Source organism: Vulpes vulpes, chromosome 3 (genome assembly GCF_048418805.1).
Source record: "Vulpes vulpes isolate BD-2025 chromosome 3, VulVul3, whole genome shotgun sequence".
In the NCBI taxonomy this organism is placed as follows: Eukaryota; Metazoa; Chordata; class Mammalia; order Carnivora; family Canidae; genus Vulpes; species Vulpes vulpes.
In genome coordinates this window covers 80,580,691-80,607,152 of record NC_132782.1, presented here as the reverse complement: position 1 = coordinate 80,607,152, position 26,462 = coordinate 80,580,691, and the positions used below count along the sequence as shown (strand labels likewise).

Sequence of the window (26,462 nt, the reverse complement as noted above, 5' to 3'; positions counted from 1 at the left end):
CAGAATCCACACCAGCCTGTGTTGTGTGAGAGTCACGCTCGGCTGTTGGTGGCTGTGCTGAGCTGCATGGTCCTGGTGGAGGGCTGTATCACTGCAGACCCCCAAACCCAGGAGGTGGGCAGAGAGCATGCACCTGGCCTCAGAGTCCAGCAGCCAGGACACATGTCAGACCACACCATTGCCACACCAGGCCCATGCTTGCTGCCACTGCTCTGTGCCTCGGTTTCCCTATCGAGGAAAGAGGGTGGGCATGGTGGCCCCTGCCCCCCTGGGCGGGGTGTGTGTGTAGGAATCCTGCCGTGTCACTGTTGGGGTGCCCTGGCAAGTGGTGACATCATGATGTGATCACTCTCATCTACCCGCAGGTGAGTGACGATGGCAGAGAGGACGTGATCCACGCGGACCCCTCAAACACCGAGTGGCACCACCATGCAGAAGCCCAGCGGACTGAAGCCCCCCGGCCGTGGGGGGAAGCACTCGAGCCCTATGGGCCGGACATCCACCGGCTCGGCCTCCATGTCTGCTGCGGCGGTGGCCACCGGCTCCAAGGAAGGTGCGCGGGGCTGCAGGGCCGGGGTGGGGAGTGCTTCCCCTGGAAGACCCCCCTGGTGACCAGCCTGGGGCTAGCAGTACACGGAAGTCCTTCTTTCTGTCTGGCTGTCCTCCCTTTCACATTTGACTCAGCATGCTTTATGCATGTTGTTCTTTTTTACACTCCCCTGACTTGGGAGGCACGTCCTACTGTTGGCTCTGCTCGGGATGAGAAAGTGGGGATCCAGGTGGGCATGGCACTGTGCCTCAGTCACTCAGCCAGGATTCAGACTCCAGCCTCCACTGGCCTCTCTGCCTCCACTCATTCCCTTCTGGGGTCAGGGCTTATCCTTGGAGCCAGCCCCATTTCCCGTCATCCTTCTTGTCTGCCACCCAGAACCATGCCCGTTAGCCTTTCGGTATCTGACCTTTCCTTCATCTTCCTGCTACTGGGCAGGCGTGAGGGCCGGGTGCCCGGGTGCCGGTCTCATCTGTTTACTACATAAGTTTAGAGAGACAAAAAAAAAAAAATATTGCCAGGGGCCAGATTAGGCAATCTGGGCCCTGGGTGGAGTCAAGGAAAGTTTGAACCAGAGGTATGGACAGCTGGCAGAGCTTGGACAGCAGAGGGGCGGAGGACAGCTGTCAGCTATGTGCTTCTCTGAAGATGAAAGAAAGGTAGCCCATGCTGGAATATTTAGGAAGTTAGGTGCAGAGGTAAAATTGCCTGTAATCTCACCCCCTAGAGGCAACTGTTATTTCGGTTTATGTCCTACTTTTTTTTCTTCTTCTTACCTATTTGCAATCATGCTGCATATACAACTTAAGAATCTGGTTTTTCCTTCTAAGATGATCAAGTGGATTTTTCCACATCGTTTTTAATGGCTGTAAAATATCCTATCCATGCAACAAATATAAATCAATGACTTGCTTTGTTGATACAGTCTTAACCACCAGAGTTCTTGTTCTGAGCAAAACCGGATGTGAGCTCGGCCCTCGGGGCTGCCGTTCTGGTGGGGAGCAGGGGGGTTGAGGGTTGTGAGATCCTAGAACTAGGACCTGACCAGGTCTGGGAGGTCAGCCCTGAGGATAGACATGTGAGCTGAGGTCCAGAGGGTGACAGTATAGTAGTTGAAGAGGGGAGGGTGTTCTGGGGAGAGGGAATAGCTTGTGCAAAGGCCCAGTGGCAGAAGAGCACGTGGCAAATATGAGAGAGGGAAAGAGAGTGACTGGCACGTGGCCAGTGACAAGTGTGCCAGTAAGAGAGGGTGGGCCAAAGTGGGGACAGCTTCGGGCTGTCCAGGGCATTTCACTTCTGTTGTAATAACACTGGAAAACCTTTGGAAAGCTTTAAATCAAAAGGAATATGATAAAAAAAGAATTGGAAGCATATTCTTAGCTCATTCTCTGCAGTTGGGGATGACTGTTTCCTATTTTTCACTTTGATAAATGACGCTGTGATGAATGTCTTTGGGCAACAAATCCTGGTTTTGATTACAATCCAGCTAGCAGGGTAAGACGCTGTCGGTCTCATCTGTTTACTACATAAGTTTAGAGAGACAAAAAAAAAAAAAATATTGCCAGGGGCCAGATTAGGCAATCTGGGCCCTGGGTGGAGTCAAGGAAAGTTTGAACCAGAGGTATGGACAGCTGGCAGAGCCAGGGCCCCAGCAGAGCTAGGGTGGGAGGGTAAAGAAGCTGTGTGGCACAGCTCCTGGGCAGACCTCTGTAGCTGGGCTTGCCCAGAACAGCCCCATAGGAGGCCCAGACTTCATTATAACGTGGCAGATCCTCTACTCATGAGAGACATTCCTGAGTAACAGGAAGAAGCCAAAGAGAGAAAACAAAGGGGAAAGGATGTTCCAGGTGGATGGAATGAGTGATGCAAAGGCCCTGCAGCAGAAAAGGACCTGGTTTGTTAGAGAGGGAAGGCGGACAAGTCTGGATGGAGAGGAGTTGGAAAGAAGGTTGGGGAGGGTAGCAGAGGGCAGATGGTGAAGGGCAGGGATTCGAGTAGGTGTTCGGAGTGACCAGAGCTGTTGGAGGGTATTAGAGGAATGACTGGGTGCTCACATCCCTCAGCCCACTGTGTGGAGATTGGGTAATGGGGTGAGAAGAAATGTGGCCACACAGGCCAGGAGGCCCGCACTCACTGCCGGGGCTGGGGGAGGTCAGGGGTGGCCACCAAGAGTGGGGCATCAGGGGAATGGGAATGAGCTCAGCCTTCAGGATGTGTGGAGGCGAGAAGGACCTGCTTACAGTGGAGGAAGAGCATGAGCAAAGGCATCAAGCTGAGCCTGGTCCAGTGGGGTGTAGGGGCGGGGGCCTGTAGCCACTCTCTGGGAGAAGGTCAGCAGCCTGACCTGATCCTCTTGTCTCCTGGAGACAGCTCCATGGCACCTTCTGGGTTTTTCCCTCATTGCTCTCTCCCTGACCAAGAGGGGCCTGAATTCTGGCTCTGATCCAGCCCTTCATACCCCTTCTAATGGCCCCTGCTGTGTGACCCTCTAAGAGTGACTTAACCTCTCTGAGCCACAAATGGGATCACATCATTTCTCCGATTAGATCAAGAGTTAATGAGTGTGAAGTGCCTGCAGGTACAAAACTCATTAAAGACTCTTTTTTTTTTCCTTTCCCCATCCATCCATAGTCCCGTCACAGAAAAATTTGGAAGTGTGATAGGAGAAGCACCCATCAGCCTCCTTCTTAAGCTAATAATCAGAGCCACTACTGTGATAGAGTTCCTTCTAGTCTTTTTGCCCATTTTTTTTTAAAGATTTTATTTATTTATTCATGAGAGACACAGAGAGAGGCAGAGACACAGGCAGAGGGAGAAGCAGGCTCCATGCAGGGAGCCCGATGCAGGACTCGCTCCCAGGACCCCAGGGTCACCACCTGAGCCAAAGGCAGATGCTTAACCATTGAGCCACCCAGGCGCCCCTAATCTTTTCACCTATGGATGTATTGTTTTAAGCAGTTAGATCGTGGGCCGTGCCCAGGTCTCCACCTCACTATTCCACGTCTTCCTGCCTTTGGGGGGATGTGCCCCGGGTGCTACTGTACTCTTTCCTGTCATCTTGAATGGGCTACACTGTGTGGCCTGCTGCTTGCTTCCTAGTTACCCTGCCCGGGGCAGAGCCTCTGAGGGTGGGGGCTGGTGGTCTAACTCCCCCCAACTCCCCTCTGCGTCCCCTGCAGCGACTGTTCCAGAGAGAGGAGGTGCTGCTTAGTGAAGGCCTGATTGATTACAGAGCCACACCCCTGTGCCCACTGCTGGGCATGCAGGCGGCCTCAGCTGCAGCTGGGCTTGGTGTCATCATCCCCCTCTGGCACTGCTGCTGCTGCTGCTGCAGCTCCCCACCCCAGCAAGTCTCCCAGGTGGTAGGGACAGAACAGAGAGCCTGGAGCAATGGGCCTGGTGAGAGGGGAAGGCAGATTTCTTTCTTTCTTTCTTTCTTTCTTTCTTTCTTTCTTTCTTTCTTTCTTTCTTTCAACTTTAAATAAATATATTTATTTATTTATGAGAGACATAGAGAGAGGCAGAGACACAGGCAGAGGGAGAAGCAGGCTCTCCTGTGGGGAGCCCAATGTGGAAGTCGATCCCAGGGCCCCGGGATCATGCCCTGAACTAAAGGCAGACACCCAACTGCTGAGCCACCCAGGCGTCCCGGAAGGTAGTTTTCTGAGGCCCACAGCTGCTCTTGTCTCTGCTCTGGCTCTCGGGCTCTCGGAGCAAGAGCCTCTGGAGAGGAGGAGGGGCAGGTGGAAGCCCCAGAGGACAGGGTTGGCCCCTCCCCCACCCCCTGGCACTGGCCATCTGTGAGGGGCCCCGGGGCCCCAGGGGTGGGTCTGGTGGAGGCTGGAGTCTGGGGGTGATGGGAGGGGGCCAGCAATAAGCTGGACTCTGCTCTGGGAATCAGGGCAGTGGCTGTCACCCAAAGTATGAGCTCAGCCTCTGGGCAGAGGGCTGAGCCTGGACCTGGACTGATGCCCCTGCCTCCTCAGCCTGTGCTGTCAGTCCCCAGAGCTATAACATACAGGAAGTGGCAGGAACCAGGGGCTGTTTGGGGGTGGGGTGGGGACTGTCACACTAGGAGGTGGCCTCAAGGTGGTCAGAGCAGCAGGTAGGGTGGTCTGGGAACCCCAGTGGGGGCAGGGGCAGCCCAGCCAGGCAGGATAGAGCACCCCTGGGGGCTGCTTCAGATCAGGCTGCCAGGGAGGTCTTGCTGAGGGGGTGACACTGGTATAAAGATCTGAGGGAAAAGTAGGAACCAGCCCAGCCAAGTGGGAAGAGCAAGCAGGCAGACAGAATAGTGGCTGCAAAGGCTCTGAGTCTTGAGATGTCTGGGAGCCGGAGAGCAGCTCAAGTGGGCAAGGGGGAGTTTTGGGAATGGGCCAGGGCAGGCGCCAGGAGCCCCATCGGGGAGCTGGGAGCTGACACCAGGGCTGCCTGGGGCTTTGGAATCCATCCTGAGGGTCCAGGCTTCCAGGCTGGTGGCCAGGGCTTCTGCTGGGGTACAGCCCTCCTTTTGAGTCTGGAGCACCCTGCAGGGGTGGGGCACGGCCGCCACTGCCTTGCAATGGTGGGCAAGAGGGGATGACAGCAGGCTGTGACCAGAAGCCCACAGCCCTTCCCTGGAGTCTGCTTCTGGGCCTCAGGTGGAGGCAGGCCAGGCCAGGTTGTGGGCGTCCCTCCTGTCCCCAACCAGAACGGCTGCAGTGTCATGGGGAGGACCCAGGGCTGCTGGACCAAGGGACAGACCGCAAGCAGCTCCTCGAGGAGCCTCTCCTGTCCCCGGAGCTGTGATCAGGCCCCAGAGGTGTCCCATTCAGGAAGGGTGGTGCTTGACACTCTGCTTCACCATGACATCTTACCATGCCGCTTCTCACTCATAGCCCAGGGCGAGAACTATTGAAAGAATAGAGATGACAAAACTGAGGCTTGAGCTGTCATCTGAGTTGCCCAGAACAATAGGGCCAGAGAGTGGTGGGGCTGCTGTGGAGACTCAGACTGGGCCAGGTCTTTTTTTTTCTTTTTTTTTGGGGGGGGGGGGGGGGGCAGGTCTAACGCTGGCTCAGGCAGCTGGCACCTGCTGCCCTGTTGCGGGGGAGAGGGGTGGTGGCTGGCCCCCCAGTTTAGTCCCAGCACCACACTCTCGCCTCCTGTCGTGGGCTCCCATCCTGGGCAGGTGGCAAGCAGGAAGCAGGAATTGGTTCTCATTAGGTCAGTCATAACTGTGCTCCAAATTGCCTATGGGCCTTTCTTCATGCTGGGGACCCAGGATATGGGAGGTCAAGGGTGAGTGTGCATGGGTGTTCCCCCTCAGGCATGGAGCAGACCCCATGGGACATGATCCACCTCTTATTTTTAAGATTTTATTTTTTTATTCATGAGAGACACAGGCAGAGGGAGGAGCAGAAGTCCCTGCCTGATGTGGGACTCGATCCCAGGACTCCGGGATCATGACCTGAGCCAAAGGCAGACAAACTCAACCATTGAGCCACCCAGACGTCCCCAGGGTCCACCTTCTATATTGTGATCCCCCCAAGGGGTCCACACAGGGCTGATCCCAGAGCTTTTCAGTTCTGGCTTCCGGAGCTGGGGCTCAGATGCCCTCATACCTTGTGGGTACTCCAGACATGGGCACCAGCCTCCTGTGCCCCCAGGTGGGGCCCTCAGACCTTGGAGTTGGCCTGTAGTCTTGGACACTGGCTCTACCCTGGTGCACCCTGGAGGATTATGTCTTTCACCTTGGTTCTCTGCTCCTTGGGAGGGCAGACGACATCATCCCCATCTTAAGTGACTTGTCCCAGCTGCTGTGCAAACGTGGGCAGAACCAACACAGACTTCCAGCCTTTGCTCCTGCAAAGCCTGCACAAGCCCTGGGCTGCCTCCCACTCCCTTCAAGGTCAACTTCTCCGGTCCTCCTCCCCTAACCACATCCTAAACTTTTTAATGGCATCAGGATGAGGAAAGCCACACTGAGCATTTCTGCGGCTGGGCTGCAGAGCAGGTGGGGGGCAGGGCAGCCTCCTAACGTTCCTGACGTTGCCCATTATCGATCTGGGGGGCAGGGGCCCATCTGCCAGCGCCTGCCTGCTGTGGTGTGGCCGAAGCAGGGCTTCTCCATGGGGAGCTGGCTCTGCTCTTTCCAGGGTAAGCATCCCACGTCTTTCTTCCCCTCTGTCCCCGCCTGAGTCTGCTGGGTGGGGACTCTGTCCTCTTGGTTTAGGAGTAGGGGGAATGAAAGGGGACTTCTGGGTTCCATTTGGTTCAAGGATGCTGAGCTACCCTTGGGACGGGGCCCATCTCAGAGTGGATTGATAGAGGGTTCCTTCTTCAGGGGTGGCCGGCCAGAGGCCGTGTGGCAGGGGGATGCCGGGCCTGTTGTGGCTGCGAGGGGTGGGCCCTGCCTTGGTCACAGTGGGCCGAGGGGGTGGAATCAGCCCTCGCTATGCTATCAGAAGGACTGCTGGAGAGTGGGCCAGGCTGGGGGACGCACTGTGGGAAATCTGGCTCCCTTGAGAAATGCTACGGAGACCCTCTCCTTTTCTTCATGACCTCTGCCCTCTGCCCTCTGACCTCTGCTGGGGCCCGGAGAGGGCTTAGAGCAGCAGGGCTGCTTTGGGGTCTGTGGCACATTTCCGTTGTTGCTTTGGGGTCAGGATTGTGGCCAATCTGCATTTTAGCTTTTGTCATGGGCTCCGAGGATAGAAAGGAGGGGGTGTTGGTGTGGGTCCCGCCTCCCAGGCCTGCATTCTGAGATACATCCGTCCAACGGAGGTGGTTGGGAAAATGGGGTTCTGCAGAGTGGCTGTGCCAGGGAGGGGTGTTGGATCTGGTCTGATAGACAGACAGGGTTTCCCTAGAAGACACAGAGAGGGAAAGGCCAGGGTGACCATTCTGTCTGGGACAGCCCTGGATTATGTCTGTGGTCTTGGTGTGACGCTATATTAGTAGCACATCCATTCTCTTTAGGGTGTCTGGTTTGGGATGACAAATCATGTGGTCACCTTCTTTATAGCCCCGTGGTGCTCATTAGCATGTTAAAGGCTCAGACAAGTCCTGCAGCAAAGTAACCATAGCCTTGTTTAAGCTACTATTTCTCAGACTTGTTTGAATTTGGAGATTACTAATTTTTGTAATATCTATTAATCCCACGTGGAACTGTGTTCTATGGAACATTTAAAATACTGCTTGCAAAAAAACAAAACAAAACAAAAAAATAAATAAATAAAATACTGCTTGCTTCCTTGAGGGACTGGGTCTTAGCATAGGCACACTTTTTTCCCTCTGGCCTTCAGGGACAAGGGCAGACTTTATTACTACTACTCAGTTCATAGCATATTGTCACTGTGAGTCCCTGCAAGGCCCCTCTTGTGTTTTTGTAAAATTGATAACTTTTTATCATGTTCCCACATCCAGGCATCTGTGTCCATGTTGGGACACTCTTGAGCCCTGCTTTCTGACCAAGTATCACATCAGAAACACCTTTCTGTATAACCTGGAAGAATTATTTTAAAAGTTGCTTAGGGGCCAACTGGGTGGTTCAGTGGGTAGAACACAAGACTGTTGATCTTGGAGTTGTGAGTTCAAATCCCATGTGGGGTATAGAGATTAGTTAAAAAAAAATAAAATCTTTTAAAAAAAAAGTTGCTTAAGAATCTGAAAGACTTGACCATAATTTGTATAATACTCCCCTATTTTGGGGACACTTAGATTCAGGGTTTTGCTTTTTTTTTTTTTTAAGATTTAAAAAATTTTAAGTAAATTTTAAACCCAGTGTGGGGCTTAAACTAACAACCCCAAGATCAAGAGTCACATGCTTCACTGACTGAGCCAGCCAGGCACCCCTGGAGTTTTTTTTGTTGTTTGTTTTGTGAATGATAAGACATGGAGTCAGGTTTTTTTCTTTCTGAATTATTTCTTTGGGAAATGGACCAAAGATTACATTCCCTATTTAATGTTTTCTAATTAAAAATATATTTCTTTTTTTAAAGGTTTTATTTATTTATTTGAGAGAGAGCCAGCATAAGCAGTGGGAGGGGCAGAGGGAGAAGCAGACTCCCCACTGAGCAGGGAGCCGGATAATGTGATGATGTGGGGCCAGATCCCAGGACCCTGGGATCATGACTTGAGCAGAAGGCAGACGCCTAACCCAGTGAGCCACCCAGATGTCCCTGTTGTATTTCATTTTTATGATATTTTTAACCAAAGTAATACAGGCTTGTTCTAAAAGTCCTAGGTTAACCTAGAAAGTGTTTGCTGTCTAGCATTGAAATGACCTGGGTGGGGAGTGATGATGTGAGTGGGTTTGTGTTTAGGGGGGGCTCCCCAGTGTCTCTGGGGGCAGGTGAAGCAGGACAAGGGGTGCTGGTGGTTGAGAGAGACCCTTCTGGAGGCTGCTGTGTCAGATGGTGTGAAGTCTCATGGGCCTGATCTTTAGAGGGGCCTCTGAGACTCTAGAAGGAGGTGGAGTTATTTCTTCTGTGGAATTACTAGATATGATGAATAACTGGATTAGGGGCCACGGTGAGGGGGAAGGGGCAATGAGGACTTGTGCTCTGAATAAATGGGCGTTGGGGGATACACTCTCTGTACAATTGGGGTGTACAGAGGAGGAGCTCCTGCAAGGGGTCACTGTGATCTAGAATGTCAAGTGTGAAGTCCTAGGGGACTTCCAGGCAGGGGCAGCTGTTAGAAGGGCACGTCTGGTAGCCAGGGAAGGGATCTGGACTGGAGAGAGCAGTTGGGGCCCAACTTCTAAGTCTTCTCTTTTACAAGGAGAATGATTAGCAGGGACAAGGCAGCATGTAAGCAGTAGCTAAAGGTGCAGGAGTGGGTTAGGTTGTAGGGGGAGCGCTCCCAGGGCTCCCCAGGTCCCGACCACAGAAGGGGGACATTCCTCCTGCCTCTCGCCCTCTCGCCCCTCCCCTCCTGCTCCCTGCTTTGGAGACAGAGCAGAGACTTGGTGCATCTTGGTCTTCTATCCTGTCCATCATTCAGGGAGTCTATAGAGAGAACTAGGATTTTATCCTATCTGTGTTTTTGAGGTTATTGCTCTATGGTGGAAACACTATATAATCTCTTTTCAACTCTGTATTCAGCGACACCATGCTGGTAGCTTGAAATTGACCACAGAAATTGGCAAACGCTACAAATTGGGGTTATTAATTTTCTCCTGGAGACCTCATTGGTAAGCCTTTCCCAGCACCCCACCGGCTGGAACACAGGTGGACAGAGGACCACCAGGGGGGCAGGCATGGACAGAGGAGGCAGAGAGGAGTCCAGAAGAGCAGAGAACCAAGTAATGTAAATACAGCCCCACTTGGTGTTTTGTTTTGCTTTGTTTTGTTTTTTTAAAGATTTTATTTATTTAATCATGAGAGATACACAGAGAGAGAGGCAGAGGCACAGGCAGAGGGAGAAGCAGGCTCCATGCAGGGAGCCCGACGTGGGAATCGATCCCGGGTCTCCAGGATCACGCCTTGGGCCAAAGGTGGCGCTAAACCGCTGAGCCACCTGGGCTGCCCTGTTTTGTTTTTTAATAAAATTTATTTATTTATTTGAGAGAGAGAGAATATCCAAGCAGACTCCCACTGAGCACAGAGCCTGGCCTAGGGCTCAATCTCATGAGTCTTGAGGTCACGACCTGAGCCGAATCCAAGAGTCCAGTGCTTAACCGGCTGCGCCCCCCAGGTGCCCTGAAATACGGCCCCACTTTGTGTGTGTTTTTTAAGGTATGCAGTATATGTATGCACGTATGTGCACAGGATGAAGTCCGGAGAAACGTGTTCCAAGATAATAACTGTAATTGTGTTTGTATGGCAGAGCTATAGATGCTTTCCTTTTTTCAAAAAAAGTCAGTAACTGTATTTTTTTTCTGCAGTGGACATGAATGATCTTATGTAGCATGAACATTTAAATAGAAGGAGAAAAGCTAGTTTGTGGGAAGGACAGTGGGTGACCGCAGGTGGGGTGTCAGTGGGGGAAGCTGTTATTTTATGGGCTGGGGGTGGTGTTTGTGGCTCGCAGGGAGAGCCACTGAGTGGGGAGAGGCGAGAGATAGTGGGGAGACCAAAGGGGGATAGAGGTTGGCTTCTAAAAGGAGAGCGTTCATAGCTTTCCTGTAGAAACGAAGGGCAAATGGTGGGCTCAGGGAGGTGCAGAGGTGGGAGAGAGAACCCGTGAACCAAGAGCTGCGTGGAGTGAGCCTCTGTCCTTAGTGGAAGGAATGGGACGGGAAGAACCATGGCGGCCCCTCCTTCTGGGAACGGGACCAGCTCTGAGCAGAGAGCTTGCATTGAGGGGCTGCTGGCCTGGGCACTAGAGTGTAAGCAGAGCCCCTTGAGCTCCTGTTTAAGTACCAGAGGCAAGCATACAGGTGGAACACAGGTAGATCTCTGGAAGGATGAAGCGGGTAGAGGGCGATGCACGTGGACTGGCTTTTAGGAGAAGCAGTCAGGGAGGGCTTCTCTGAGGAGGTGAGGAGTGAGCTGTGTGACTGTCAGGGCAGAGGTTCTGAAAGGCACTCCTGCCTCCATTCACAGTGAGCCTTATCTCTCCAGCCCCAGGCCCCCATGAATCTAGCTTGTTGTTATCTGCACCCCATTTGTCAGTGCCTGTAGTCCCTAGCATCTGACCTTGGGTGCTCTGGGAATGGGGTCCCTGGCAGCTGAGATTCGGCAGGTGTGGGCAAAGTCTCTCCCCTCTTCCCCAGGCAGGGTGGGACCCAAGCTGCAGCAGGAGGTGGGGGAATGTGTTCTCGCCTGGGCATCCCCTCCACTGCAGCAGGCCACCAGCTGCTGCCACCCCCCCACCCCACCCCCACACACACCAGGCCCCTCAGCCTTTTTCCTCAAAGTCCTGCTTTGAACTTGAAACCAGCAGTAAATTCCCTTGTGCCTGGGGTCTGGGAAAAGGACCAAGTGTTACACAGAGGGTTAAGTTTCTTGCTACCCTTTGCTTTCTTGGGGGCTTGCTGGGCGTGGGGGCCAGGCTGCTCCATGCTGGGGGGGGCTCGGAGGGAGGGAGGCCCAGGCCCTACCCTCAGGGAGCTTCAGGAACCTGCCTCAGAGCCCCAGGGGGTGTGCCAGGGGAGCCAGCCAGGTCTGATAGCTCTGGGACAACAGGTGGGACAGGAAACCATGAGGTCTTAGCTGTCTCTGCTCAGCCCTTGGTTGCCCTGTGTGGAAACAGGCCCAGATAGGGAAAGGGGCTTGGCCAGGCCTTGCCCGTGGGTTGCCGATGGCTCCCTGGAGGGAAGGGGGCTCTCTCCGGGTTTTCATTACCTTCGCAAGCCCAGGCCTCCGGAGGCTTTCCAGTGCGAGTCAGGGATTGGACGGGGGTTTGTCCCCGCCAGGCTGGGGAAGCTCAGGGCGCCAGAGAGGAAAAATGATGTGAAACCCCCAAGCATGGTCATCGCCACAGGCCTGGGACCTGGATTTTAGCAGTTGCTGGAACAGCTGGTCTCTGGCCTATGACCCTGGAAGGGGCAAGGATGGGGAAGAAAGATTACCTGAGGGCCTGCCTGGCTTGGGACAGCTGGGGAGGGCGACAGCTGGGCGGGCAGCTTCTCGCCAAGAATAGCCACACTCGATCCCCCTCGACCTGGGACCCTCCTCTGTGCTCTAAGCATCAAGGCCAGGTAGGCACAGCTGCCCAGATCAGTTAGCGGGCATCATAGAGCCCCAGGGCACGGGGAAGCATTCTAGAAACGGATAAGGGAAGGGTGCGTGCCATACACACGCGCACATGGGGGCCTGGCAAGGGGGAGGGCTTTGAGCCAGACCAGCTGGGCTTGACTCCTGCCTGGGCAGCTCTGGACAAGAGTCACGACCTCTACTTCCTAATCTGCACGATAAGAATATAACATAAAGTATCCAGTCTGTCGAGGGGCGTGCCATCGGCACTTCATAGGCGGTAGCTGCTATCTTAATAACCATGGCGTTGGCTCCGTGTTGACGGACCCCATGGCTCCTTGGGCAGTGTCACGAGGAGGGGAGGGCTGGGCCATATTCCAGTGTGTGGCTTCCTCCACCTACAGCTGCTTTTCAGAGCAGCTTTTCCTCAGGAAGTTGCTCACTGGATCTGTAGGGGGTTGGGAGGGTGGACAGAGTTCCCAGATCCCTGCAGAGTTCCTTATAATATGGGGTTGCCCTAGATCAGGACTGGGGCCCCCCAGGAGCTCAGCCCCGGGCACAGGGAACCAGCAGGACAAGGTCCAAGCTGATGATACTCTGTATGTTTTATGCCAGCTGCAGAGGGCTCAGCACCTGCCTCATTTTTCTCAGGGGAGAGCCACTCGCTCAAGGTCACCAAAACCTGTCTGGAAGCCCTTCTTCTGCCTCCTGGGGCCCTTTGTGGGTTTTTATTTTTATTTTTTTAATTCTTTAGTCTTTGTATAAGTTATTCTCATCAAAATAACACTTGTATGGGCCAGGCACTGAGAACAGCCTCCCTGGGGTTCCAGGGCCTGCTTCTCAGCCACTGTGGTCTCGGCCTGGTGGGGCCTGGGTGGTGGAAGAGAGCCTTGGGTCCCCCACCCCCACACAGGGGTTTTCTCTAAACAAAGTGGAAGGGAACATCCCTACATGGGATGGAGTAAAAGACAAGTTGGGGTTTGGCCAGATTCTAGAAAATGCGCCCATTTTCAAGCAAGTCTAAGGGATTTGGGGTGATTATAGTTTGAGGCTTGGCACGGTAGGTGCTTTAGTGCACATTTTTTGGTTTGACGTGTATCTGGGCCCTACATCAAGAGCCAGAAGCCTGTGGCCAGTAGGCTCTGCTGCCTTTTGCCTGGGAGCCTAGATAAAATACCTGATCTCCCCAAGTCTGTTTCTTCATCTGTAAATCAGAGATAACAAAAATCACCTCACAGGATTAACCATGAGGGTCAGATGAGCTGCTGTATGTCCGCCTCTTAGCACAGAGCATCAGTGAATGGGAGTGATTACTATGGTTGTCAGTGAAGTTCAGCAGTGAAGCCCATTGATCTCATAAGCACCTAGGTCACAGTTCAGATATCCCCTTGGTCAGGACCCCCCATCCGGCTGCCAAGGCCCTGGGTGCCACGTGCTTCCCATTACCCCTGCCAGTGACCCTCAGAGAGAACCTGTGGGGCTGGTCTTGTATGTCCGGCTTGACCTTGGACTTGTGTGGCTCCCCCCAGCCCCCAGAAGCTCTGGCTTCCAGTCTTAATACAGCATCCTGCCAGGCCTAGTGCCCAGGGCTTCTTGGCCTTGGCTCAGAGGAAGAGTGTGGTGGGAGCCACTGCCCTGCGGCCCCTCCACTGGCTGCCTCCGAAAGGACTAAAAACATAGGCAGCTCTGTTGGGGGTGTGGCAGCATGTGCTTGCCTCCTATTCCCATCTCTGTTTCACAAAAGCATCAGTGTCTGGAGCAGAGAAGGAGTCCTCCTCCTCTGTTTGATGCTATGTCTGGTGGAAAGTAGAAGGCAGCCTCCCAACCTTGTGGTGCAAACAGGCCGGCTTCCTGAGCCCCATTGCACAGGAGGCCCTCTGTGAGGCCCAAGGGCCAGATACACACAAAGCACGTGGGGTGGGCCCTGCTTTGTCTTTCACCAGTAACCTTGAGCTAGTTGCTTGCCTTCCCTCCCATCTTTTCAGCGGGCTGTAGAACATCACGGCCCAGGCTGGGGAGACAGGCCTCTCCCTGGGTTTCAGTCCCATTTCTGCTATGTGGCCTCTCTGAGCCTCAGGGTCATTTCTCCTCTAAAGAGGGGCTAGGCCAGGGCATCCCTGAGCCCAGAGAGCCAGAGTTCAGCCCCAGGAATGTGGGCTTGAAGGGCTTGCCTCCCACGCACTCCCCCCCTTACTTTCCCTGCTCTTTGCAGCCCTGACCCTTTGGGCTGCAGCTCAGGTAGGGGAGGTGAGACTCAGGAGTGGAGCAAGACAGTGTTCTGGCCCCTTCCTGCCCCGAGGTGTCTGGTTGTCACCAGCTGTCAAAGAACAGTCTGAGATTGTTTGGTGGGGCCCCCAGCTGACTGGGGCAGAGGCGGAGGGATACAGAGAGCACCCTCAGGATCTGAGTCCAGCCTGAGGCCGTAGGGGGGGCCTCAGTTTAACAGCCAGGGGCTGGCACCCACTAGGATGGGCAGGTGGCTGCGAGTAACCCTTGAGAATGGGTTCATTTGTGGGTGCCCCTGAGTGGTGAAGGGTGTTACTTCCCAAGGAAGCACTCCGCTGAGCTTTGAATCCCGGGAACCCGCTGCCAGGGTTAGGAGATAGGGTGAGACCTCGGGCTGCCCAAGGCCCTGTGGCCAGCCACGCCTGCCTCAGTTTCCCCACCAGTTAGCAGGTGCTCAGGGCCCTGACCGCTGCCTCTCTCCCGCCCCGCAGGCTCCCCCCTGCACAAGCAGGCCTCGGGCCCTGTGGCCCCCGCCGCTGCTGCCGCCGCCACCACCACTGAGAAGCCAGGCCCCAAGGCGGGCGAGGTGGGCGATGACTTCCTGGGGGACTTCGCGGTGGGCGAGCGGGTGTGGGTGAACGGCGTGAAGCCGGGCGTGGTGCAGTACCTGGGCGAGACGCAGTTCGCGCCGGGCCAGTGGGCCGGTGTGGTGCTGGACGAGCCAGTGGGCAAGAACGACGGCGCGGTGGGTGGTGTGCGCTACTTCGAGTGCCCGGCCCTGCAGGGCATCTTCACGCGGCCCTCCAAGCTCACGCGGCAGCCCACGGCCGAGGGCTCGGGCAGCGATGCGCACTCGGTGGAGTCGCTCACCGCCCAGAACCTGTCACTGCACTCGGGCACGGCCACACCGCCGCTCAGCAGCAGGGTCATCCCGCTGCGGGAGAGCGTCCTCAACAGCTCGGTCAAGACGGGCAACGAGTCGGGCTCCAACCTCTCGGACAGCGGCTCCGTGAAGCGTGGCGACAAGGACCTGCGCCTGGGAGACCGTGTGCTGGTGAGTCTCTTACCCCTCCCCCCCTCCCCACCCCCAGCCCTGCACACGGGACCTCTGGGGTGGGGGTGGGGAGAGAGGGATATTTGGAGGGGGTTGTGGCGGGATCCAGGTTGGGGTGCCCAGTCCTCATCAGAATCACAGAGTGACCAGGGGTAAGTGACCAGTAAAGTGAGTTCTGGAGACTGTTGCTACGTGACCCTGGGCAAGTGTCTTAGCCTTTCTGGGCCTCAGCTTTCCACTTATAAAATGGGTTGAAATGCCTCCAGCTGGTACCGGATACTTAGGGAAGTGTGCCTTGGGTATTAGCTCTGCTAATCATCCATTGATCTAGCCTACCAGCGTCCATGAGCCAGGTCTGTATTGGAAAAAGCTGAGGACTGCAGTGCTCAAGAGCTCTGGCCCAGGGTCAGGTGGTTGAGACACCTAATCGGCTGTGACATGATGATCACTATTGCCGTGGAGCCTGGGGTGGAGGGGGTTTGTTCTGTTTGCAGAGGGAATTATGAGAGGCTGGTGCAGTAGCATGAGCAGATCCATGCTGTTAGCACATCTTGCTTGCTACTTTGAGGGGACAGGATGGGAGGGGTCAGGAGTGGAACAGGGGAGTGTCCCTGGGGGCTGCTATGGGACCGGGAGGCTGGACTCTCAGTGTCCTGTCCAGGGTGCTTGTGTTAGGGCTCTTGCTCTGCTGTTCCTACCATGGCTCCCAGAGAAGCCATCCCTGCCTGGCCAGCGGGACCCAGGCACGCTGCCTTACAGCCTCATTGAGCTGTCTCTGGGGATGCCCAGGGCCCCTGCTGGCCATGACCACAACGGGGAAATCAGGTGCAGGTTTGTGCCCTTTCTGCTACTGCCCAACTGTGTGATGTTGGGCAGGTCACTTAACTGACCTTCATCCCCATTCGTTCATTCATCATCTGTCCATTCAGCAAAATGAGCAGAGAGTATCCTGCTGCTATAGTTAAGAGCATTAAGAAGGTTGGTGGAAGACGTGAAGTCTTCACAGTTATTAAGGGCTCTGTCCTGGCAGGGCCTGGTTAGTGTCACGTGAGTGCCCTCGGTGTGGTCTGCAACCTCTTTGGGGTAAGAAATGGAGGCTCAGGGTGTTGGCCAGCTCTGGTTGGTCCCCATGCTGGGGGAGCAGGGAGGTTGAGCCCCAGTTTGATCCTGTCTGGAATTCCCCCTTGCATCTGCTCCCCCCTCAGGGAGTGGAAATGGGATGTGCAGGGCAGGGGGCATACAAACCTGCGCGGTGTGGGCATTGCTCTAGACATGTCCACCAGGTCCTAGGCTACCAACAGGGCCAGCAGCAGCCAGCGCAGATGGGCCTTGTGGGCTTTCCACTGCTTTCTTGGGGGCATACCTCACCCTGTGCCTTGGGCCCAGCACTTTTTGTACCAAGTCTTTTTTTGCATCCTGCCCACTGCCTTAGAAGGTGGGAGTCATCCTTCCATTTTACAGATGAGAAAACTTGAGCTCAGCCCTGGATCACGCAGCCTGCGCAGGATCATAGAGCCATGAGGTGATAGACCATTCATTCCTCTATTTACACTCATCACCTGTGACTGCCCTAGAAACAGCCTTGGATTCTGGGGGGGGGAGAAGAATTTGGAAACAGGATTTGTTTCTGCTGAGGGGATGGAGCCCCTTGTGCCCCCATCCCACCCTCATCTGCAGCTTTGCCAGGGTTAGTCCTGTAGCCCGGTGCACTGCCCACTGCCAGGATCCAGCTGGCTTGACCGACCCCAGAACTTGCTGCTTCTCCTCTGTGCCTGCTGTAAACACCTGGCACGTCACCTTCCTGTCCCTACCCCAACCTTTAAAAAAAATTATATGTTGGATGCAGGTGACTATGGAGGCCAGAACTTATTTGAGGACAGCGACTCTAGGAAAATGCCCCCAAAATACTGCTTTGCAGATTTTCTAAATCGTGTAATCCTATAAATGCATTATCAGGGCCCTTCTGAACTGGGTCCAAGGCATGAGCAGTGTTTGTGTCCATTACATTATGCTGCTCTTCAGAGATACCTGTGGTTCCTGGTTTCACTGGGGCTTCTCCACTACCCTCTGGGGTCCATGCATGTACTGGCTAAATACTCATGGCTGGGTTATTGATGCTCTCTGTGTCTCAGCTTCCTCACCTGTAAGATGGGATAATAGTTCACCTACCCTGTGCACAGTGTTTAGAAGGGTGTGGCTCCAAGTGAGCTCCCGGAAGTGTTAGCTATTGTCTGCATTAAAGTCCATGAAGGGCAGTCCATGCGGCCACGGGGGTCCCAGGTGCAGTGAGGTACTCAGGGCTCAGAGAGCCTCCCTGAGGTCGCACAGCGGCTCGTGATGACCTGATGGCCTTGGCTGTCATTGGTCAAGCACTTGCTGGGGCCCACAGGCCGATTGCCCTGCCTCTGTCCTTTCCTGCCTCTCCCCTGCCCTAGGACACACAGAAAACCTTTCCGACCAGAGCCTGGACATCCTCCAGCCATGAGCCATGCTTTTCTGACCTCCGCCTCGGCACCCCCCACCCTCAGCTCTCCGTCTGGGGCCCCAGCTGCCGGCTCCTACCCACCCCTGCGCAGGACCTCTTTCCCCGCCATGGTTCCTCTTTCCCTGCATGGCTCCACTCACTTGCCCCAGCTTCACCCACCTTAAAAACCAAACGATCGCTGACCCTGTGTTTTCCTTCAACTATGCCCACTTCTCTGTCCTCCGTCTCGCCAAACCCCTTGAAAGGCCTGCCTGTGCACAGGGTCTCTACTCCTGGTCTCCCGCACCCTCGGCTCTGAGGACACCATTTCCCCCAAGGCTGCTAGGGATCTTCACGTTGCAAATACAGCAGCCTGTTCTCTGTCTGGCTTTGTTTCACCCCCAGGCCTAGCAGAATCAGCCACTGTGTGTCTCCCTGCCTCCTTTTAGAAGCACTTTCTTCCCTCCACTTCTAGGATTCCACACGTTCTCCTGGTTTCCCCTGCCTCCCTGGCCACCACTCCCTGCTATTCCCCTTCTCAGGTCAGCTCCGGTCAGAGCTCTGGCCTCAGCTTGTCTCTCCCCAGTGTTCTTCTGTCCGGGCCTGGGACTTAAGATAGTCACACTCCGGCTTGGATCTCCAGCGTTGGCTGGTCTGTCCCATCAGGCTCTTATTCAGCATCCCCACTGAGTGTGTATGATTTTCCTGTGGCTGCTGTAACAAGTGCCACCAACTAGGTCCTTAACAGAAATTGGCGCTCTTGCAGTCCTGGAGGTTAGAAATCTGAGGTCAGAGGTGTCCACAGGGCCACCGGCTTTCCAAAAGGTCAAGAGAAGAATCTGTCCCCTGCCTTTCTCTTCAGTTTTGGAGGCTGCTGGCATCCCTTAGCCAGCAGCCACATCATCCCAGCTTCCACCTGTGCCTTCATGCTTCTTACAAGACACCAGTCATATCCCATTAGGGCCACCTTGATGACATCACCTTCACTCAATCCCATCCAAAGGACCTTACTTTTATTCTCTTTATTTTTTAAAGATCTTCTTTATTTAAGAGAGAGAAAGAAAGAGAGAGATCACGAGGAGGGAGGAGGGGTAGAGGGAAAAGCAGACTCCCCACTGAATAGGGAGCCCAACACAGGGCTTGATCGCAGGATCCTGGGATCATGACCTGAGCCAAAGGCAGATGTGTAACTAACTAAACCCCCCAGGTACCCCAGGACCTTAGTTTTAAATAAGGTCACATGTATAAGTATGGGGGCCAGCACTTTAGTGTATCTTTTAGGGGACACAACTCAACCTGTCACACATGTCCAAAACAGAACTCAGTTGTTTATCCCCCTACACCTGTCCCTGACCTGCTCCTCCCTGTCGTCCCTATCCTTCTGAACACACACCTGTGTCTCCAGCTGACCAGGCCAGGAACTTGGGACTCGGCCTCGTGCCCTATTTGATTCTCCTCCCTGACCCTGGGACCCCTCAGGAGAGCTCTGCTGCTATCTCTAAGACACCCCCAAATCCATCCCCAGCCCACCGTGTCCCCCCCAGCAACTCCTCTCTCTTGGACAACGGATCTGCCTCCTCCTTGGTCTCCCTGCCCCCACCCAGGTCCCAGCACCCCAGAGGCTTCCATCTCATCTGGGAGGCAACCCATCTGCCTTCCTGTGGCCCACCATCGGCTGACTCAGAGCCCCTCCCTCCATCCTGGCCAGGCCTGACTGCACCTGCCTACTTTACTTTCCTACAGTGTCTTGTGCTGTTTCCAGCTCCAGGGACACTGTCCCCAATGGCTTCCCACTTCCTATTGGCTTCTCACCATGGGCTCTCCGCAGAGATAGAGGCCTCTGATGTCACACTGCCCAGCACCTGCCAACCACCTGGATTAATAGCATTTATTCACTTCCTCCCCTACTGCCTGTTTCCTGCCATGGCTGGGAGCCCCACGAGCAGAGGTCTTGGCCCTTTTGTTCACGTGGCTATGCCCTGAGTACCTACAACAGAGCCTGGTGCCAGGAAGGTGTTGGCACATACCTGCTGGATGCAGGACTCAGGGCCCTGTGGGTGGTCCTGAGCCAGTAAGACCCCGCTGGCACCATGTCCCTGTTCCACAGGCCAGCTGAGCCCCAGTGTCCCCTCGCTGGCTGTCGTTCAGGTCAGCAGCTGTGGACACCTTCAGAGAGGACCTCCAAGGGGCTGCCCACTGCTGTCCCCTCCATTCCCTGAGAGCGATCCATCTCCCCGACCAGCCTGCTTCCTGCCAACACCCCCATCCCTGCTTCTGTACCCTCCCTCCCCAGCACCCTGGCACCCCTGCTCCAGCCTCAGACAAGAGCCCCGAGCTAGCTGTACCCTCAGCAGCCCTGTGAGAGGGGGCTGGTTTGCACCCCCTACTGATGGCAGAGCCGGGCAGCTCTGGAACCCCTTTCTCTCATCCTGTGGGCGACACCCTGATTGGCGGCTGAGGTGGGCTAAGTGAATCACCAGTTTTGACTTTCCCAGAGAAAAGTCCCCCAGAGACAGATGAACTGAGCCTGCTCACTACCATTGCTCCCTGAGAGCCGGGACCTACCTGGTGGTTGGCCCAGCCAGGAGAGACTTGGGCCGAGAAAACCCACAGGTGGTGGAGAAGGGAGGGGTGGGACCCATCCCCAGGGAGGCGGGGGCCTGGTGCACAGTGGGATATTTTCTTAGCGGGCATCAGGGGCTCTCACGCACTGCTGGTGGGGATGCAGAATTGCACGGCCACTTCACAAAGCAGTTCAGCCATTTCATACAAAACCAAATGTTCTCTTACCATCCAGATTCTGCAGTCATGCTCCTTAGTATAAACATAAATGAATTAAAGATATACCTACACAGAATCAGGCACACAAATATTTATAGCAGCTTTCTTCATACCTGTTGAAAATTGGAAGCAACCAAGACATCCTTCAGTAGGTGAGTGGATAACAGAAACCATGCTCCATCCAGACCGTGGAAGGTTCTTCAAGACTGTCAGGCTATGAAAAGACATGCAGGAACCTTAAGTGCACATTGGTTAGTGACAGAAGCCCATCTGAAAAGGCTCCATACGGTGCTTTGATGCCAACCCTTGACATTCTGGAAAAGCCAAGCTTTGGGGATGGTAAAAAGATCAGTGGTTGCTAGGGGTTGAGGGAAAGGCGGGATGAACGGGGGCAGCACAGAGGACTTTAGAGCAGAAAAACTACGTTTTTTGATCCTGTGATGGTAGATACTTGTCATTATACATTCGTCAAAACCCCCAGAATGTCCACCACCACGAATGAACCCTGATGTTAACCATGGACTTTAGTTCTTAATCATGTGTCAGTAGTGGCTCCTCATTGTGACAAATGTATCACACTAACACAAGGTGTTAACAAGAGGGGACTGTGCTGGGAAGGAGGCGAGTGGCTATTACTGGAATGCTTTGTACTTTCTGCTCGCGTTTTCTATAAACCTAAAATTGTTCCCCAGAAGTCTATTAATTTTTTAGGAAATTAAATACTAAATGAATTAAGAAAATATTAAAATATAATACATAAAAGAGGCAGATCCTTAGTCTGGAGGCAGGGCCTGCCACACCCAGAATTGGGGGGGGGATGAGTGTCCCAAGGTGGTGCTGACCTGGCGGGGGGTCAGCGCCACATCCATCCCCTTCGGAAGCCTTTCCACTGTTACTGCCTTGCTCCCATTTCTGAGGGGAGGGAGTGACAAGGCAAAGACTGGGGTCTGGGGGCAGCTGAGGATCAAGGGTGAAGCAGTGACTCCCTGGGGCAGCCAGGGGTTAGTAGTGCCACAGACCCCCCACCTGGGGGAGAGGGGATCCGGGACGGTGGGGCCTGGTTGTTGTGCTCAGCTAGGATTGAAGAAATAGCAGAGTGAAGCCCACCAGGCTCTGCCACTCACTCACTACTCTGAACCTCAGGCTCTTTCTCTAGGAGTGGGGTAATGCTGCCCACTTCATAGAGTTGTGAGGTTTATATTTTTTAAGATTTTATTTATTTATTCATGAGAGACATAGAGAGGCAGAGACACAGGCAGTGGGAGAAGCAGGCTCCATGCAGGGAGCTCAATGTGGAACTCGATCCTGGGATCACGACCTGAGCCAAAGGCAGACGCTCAACCACTGAGCCACCCAGGTGTCCCCCCATATAACTCTTGACTCTCCAAAACCCTAACTACTAATAGCCTACAGGTGATGGAAAGCCTTATTAATAATGTAAGTAATTGATTAATATATATTTTGTATGTTACATATGTTAAGTGCGGTATTTTTACAATAAAGTAAGTGAGAGGGCAGCCCGGGTGGCTCAGTGGTTTAGCAACGCCTTCCGCCCAGGGTGTGATCCTGGAGACCCGGGATCGAGTCCCGCGTCAGGCTCCCTGTGTAGAGCCTGCTTCTCCCTCTCTCTGTGTCTCTGCCTCTCTCTCTCTCTCTCTCTCTCTCTCTCTCTCTCATGAATCAAGCAAGCAAGCTAGAAAAAAATGTAAGAAAGTCATAAGGAAAAGACATTCAAGGTACTGTATCATATTTATCAAAAAGATCCACGTGTAAGCGGACCTGTGTTGCTCAAGGGTTGGTCAACTATATAGAAAAGTGTAATTTTTAAAAAATTTAAGCTTTTTAAAAGTAATAGTCACACTTACTGGCTTGTCTTTTGAGTTTTTTTAAATTACGGCAAAATACACATAAAATCAAGCTTCATAACCATTCTTAAATGTACAGTTCAGTAATATCAAGTATATTCACATTGCTGGGCACCCAATCTACAGGTCTTTTGCATCTTGCAAAACTGAAACTCAATTCCCATTAAACAACTCCGCATTTCCCCCTCCCCCCAGCTCCTGGCCACCACCATTTAACCATTTTTAAGGATGGTGTTTATTGACACTCTAGTGTGTGCCAGATACTGCACATAAGTACTTAATCCTCAGGGAGAAATTTTGTTTAATATTTTCATTTAGTTATTCATGAGAGACACAGAGAGGCAGAGACACAGGCAAAGGGAGAATCAGGCTCCCCGTGGGAAGTGTGATGTGGGATAGATCCCAGGACCCCGGGATCACACCCTGAGCTGAAGGCAGACGCTCAACCACAGAGCCACCCAGGTGTCCCTCCTCAGGGAGAAAATTTAAGGAAAACAAATGCTTTTTATAGATGAAGATGCTGAAGCTCAGAGAGGTCAGGTGACTCAGCCAGGCTCACACAGCTGGTACATGGCAGAGTTCAATGCAGATCTGTCTGTCTGTCTCCAGAGGGCTTGTATGGGACAGCCCTGGGAAGCCCTGATTCTACCTGAATCCCTCCCCACTGTCCTATGGCCGCTCCTCTTCCTCCTCCATTTTTCCTGTCCCCTGCACACTGGAAGGGAGAGATGGGATGAGCCTGGGCTCCTGGATGCCCATGCCGTCTCCACCTGTGCCCACCGCATCCTCCAGACCCGACTCTCTCTGTGTGCCAACAGGTTGGCGGGACGAAGACCGGTGTGGTGCGGTACGTGGGGGAAACAGACTTTGCCAAGGGCGAGTGGTGTGGCGTGGAGCTGGATGAGCCCCTTGGGAAGAACGATGGGGCAGTGGCGGGCACCAGGTATGTTGGACTTTACCCCAGGGTGTCTGGGAGGGGGCTCCTCTTCACCTGGGACAGGTGCTGGGGCATCTGAGGAAGCCAGTGTTGAGGCTCTGGGTGGCTGTGCTAGGCACCACGGTGTAGTTGCTGTCCAAAGCAGGTGGTGGGAATAGCATCCCCATTTTACAAATGAGAGAACAGAGGCCAGAGAGGTCATCGCTCAAGGTCACAGAGTCCCGGGCAAGTGCTAGGGGAGTCATTGATTCTGTGTTCCCTCTTCCCTGCCACATGTGGCTATGTGGGAAAAGAATGAGGGAATGGTCCCCTGCCTCCCAGGAGTCCCCCTGGGTGACACAGGAAATAATCCCACACTATCCAGTGCCCTGGAGCCATGGGTGGGTTACAGGTCTCACACCCTCTCTGATTAGAGAGAACTGACTGCCAGGAATGCTGGGTAGGGTCTGGGGCTGGGGGTGTGATGTTCTGGGTGAGCAGGGTCTGGCAGGGGTGTGGGGCTAAGGCCTGGTGGCCCCATTGCCTGTGCTGGCTGTCCCTGGGCTGGGTTGTGTGGCCCAGGTGAGGCCATGACAGTTCTGGAAAGGAATGTGGTCACCTCAGTGCAGGCCAAGCCACCAGGGGAGGAGCCATGCTTCAACCAGCTCTTGCAGGAGAGTAGGGTTTTTGCTTCTAAAGTAGGCTTGAGAAAGGTCTGCTGTGCAGGGGAGATGGCCCCAGTGAAGACCCACCTGCAGGGAGAGGTGGGATGGGGAGGCACTTTCAAGGAGAGGCAGAAGCTGGACTGGCCCGGCTCCCCGGTCTGTGTAGGATCTGTGCCCAGAGAGCTTTGAGAAAAGATAGTCCCGAGTTTCCATGACAACACTTTGCCTTCCTGTTTGCAAGATGAATGTTTCTCTCAACTCCCTCTTGTTTTCAGAATTCGGGTGGTAGGTTGGGCAGCAGCCCCTACTCCCCTCCCCAGATATCTCCTTTAGGCTTTTGTTGCTCCAAACTGGGAGCTCCATGGGCCAAGGGTCATGGGGTTCCTTGGGTCTGGGGTGGCTCAGGGGCAGTCAGAAGAGTGGGGGCTGCAGATATGGCTGGGGTGGGGGCCTCTGAGTGGTGTGTGGGAGCCAAGCCCAGAAGACCAGAAGGGTTCAGTCCTGGTATTGCCACTTAACCACCTGTGTGACCACAGGCAAGCTCCTCAACCTCTCTGAGCCTAAATCTCTGCATCTGTGGAATGTGGATAAGAGTAGAGTGGCTGGGGATAGAGATGAGCACTCATGTAAGGGGACGGGCACAGAGTGGGTGCTGAGTCATTGTTGTACCCCTGCTAAATATGCCTGGTGGCTATTTATGTCTGTGGGGAATCTCAGGCCCTACTTACCTCTGTTCGTTTTCTGGGAGTCCTGCCTATTGGTCATGGGGTGAGGGTGTTAGGGCCCTAAGGACAAGCCCCCATCTCTGCTGGGGGAGGCTAGGGGTGGCTCCAGGCTGTGGGGCTGTGATGGCAGTGTGGGTCTCTCCTGCCTCCCCCAGGTACTTCCAGTGCCCACCCAAGTTTGGTCTCTTCGCGCCCATCCACAAGGTAATCCGCATCGGCTTCCCGTCCACCAGTCCGGCCAAGGCCAAGAAGACCAAGCGCATGGCAATGGGTGTCTCAGCACTGACCCACAGCCCCAGCAGTTCCTCCATCAGCTCTGTCAGTTCTGTGGCCTCCTCTGTTGGGGGCCGGCCCAGCCGCAGTGGACTGGTGAGGGTGGAGCTGGGGAGGGGGACCCTGGGGTGTGTGTGTGCATGCAGGGTGGAGGGGAGGGGAGGGGAGGGGAGGGACAGAAAGATCCAGGTGTTCCAGTCTCCCCTGACTTGCTGGTGGGATTTTTGAACAAAGGTGAAAGTTTAGGGGCCCCCATCTGGCTCAGTTGGTAGAGCATGCGATTCTTGATCTCAGGGTTGTGAGTTCAAGCCCCATGTTGAGCGTAGAGCTTACTTAAAAAAGAAAAAATAAGATGAAAGTTTGTATCTTTTATTTTTATTTTAGGATTTTATTTATTTAAGAGACAGAGTGAACAAGAGAGAGAGAGCACAAACAGCAGGAGGGGCAGAGGCAGAGGGAGAAGCAAACTCTCCACTGAGTAGAGAGTCTGATGTGGGGTTCGATCTCAGGACCCTGGGATCATGACCTGAGCCAAAGGCAGACACTTAACCAACTTAGCACCCAAGCGCCCCAAGTTTATATCTTTTAATAGGAAAGATTGATCCACTTACATTTGTTGTAATTTTTGTATTACTGATGTATCAGTAGCTTAACTCCTTTCCTGGGAGTTAAGGAGGGTCATACACATATTGGACAGGTAGTATTGGTGGAGGGCAGGTGCAGGGCAGAGAGTTAGGGGTTGCTACAATCACCCTGAGCGAGGGGGGCTGAGTGAGACTGCTCTGCTGGGCACAGGGCCTTCTGTGCACACTGCATCTAGGTTGGGAGTCTAGGATGTATGAGGAAATCCACCATGAGCCCAGAGGCTGTGACTCTCCTGAGAGCCAAGAGTTCCCTTGATCTCAAACATCATGATCCTCCACCCCCTGTGTAGTGCATCTAGGAGCAGGACCCTGGGAGATGAGGCACTGGAGCTGTTGCCCGGATGGTGCTGCCAATCCCTGAGACCTGTCTGCCCCCATGCCTCCCCACAGCTCACAGAGACCTCCTCACGCTATGCCCGCAAGATATCCGGCACAACTGCCTTGCAAGAGGCATTAAAGGAGAAGCAGCAGCACATTGAGCAGCTGCTGGCTGAGCGGGACCTGGAGCGGGCCGAGGTGGCCAAGGCCACAAGCCACATCTGTGAAGTGGAGAAGGAGATCGCCCTGCTCAAGGCACAGCACGAGCAGGTGGCTGGGCACGAGGGGTTTGGGGGGGGTTGCCCAGAGGGTACTGACAGCCTCCCCGGGTCAGCCTTGTGGGCCACCCTCATGCAG

The 26,462-nt window shown here is 54.2% G+C and overlaps 1 protein-coding gene across 4 annotated transcripts in view; it reads left to right on the top strand.

Annotated features, from left to right (window-relative positions):
- The window catches only part of CLIP2 (CAP-Gly domain containing linker protein 2), a 72,039-nt gene that overhangs the window by 19,414 nt on the left and 26,163 nt on the right, over positions 1–26,462 (top strand). For all 4 annotated transcript variants that reach the window (XM_072752844.1, XM_072752841.1, XM_072752843.1 and 1 more), the window contains exons 3-7: positions 366–553; positions 14,892–15,454; positions 23,383–23,507; positions 25,026–25,239; positions 26,178–26,375. In XM_072752844.1, the coding sequence (XP_072608945.1) occupies positions 430–553; positions 14,892–15,454; positions 23,383–23,507; positions 25,026–25,239; positions 26,178–26,375 (1,224 nt within the window). In that variant the 5' untranslated portion in view covers positions 366–429. The remainder of the gene's footprint in view (positions 1–365; positions 554–14,891; positions 15,455–23,382; positions 23,508–25,025; positions 25,240–26,177; positions 26,376–26,462) is intronic.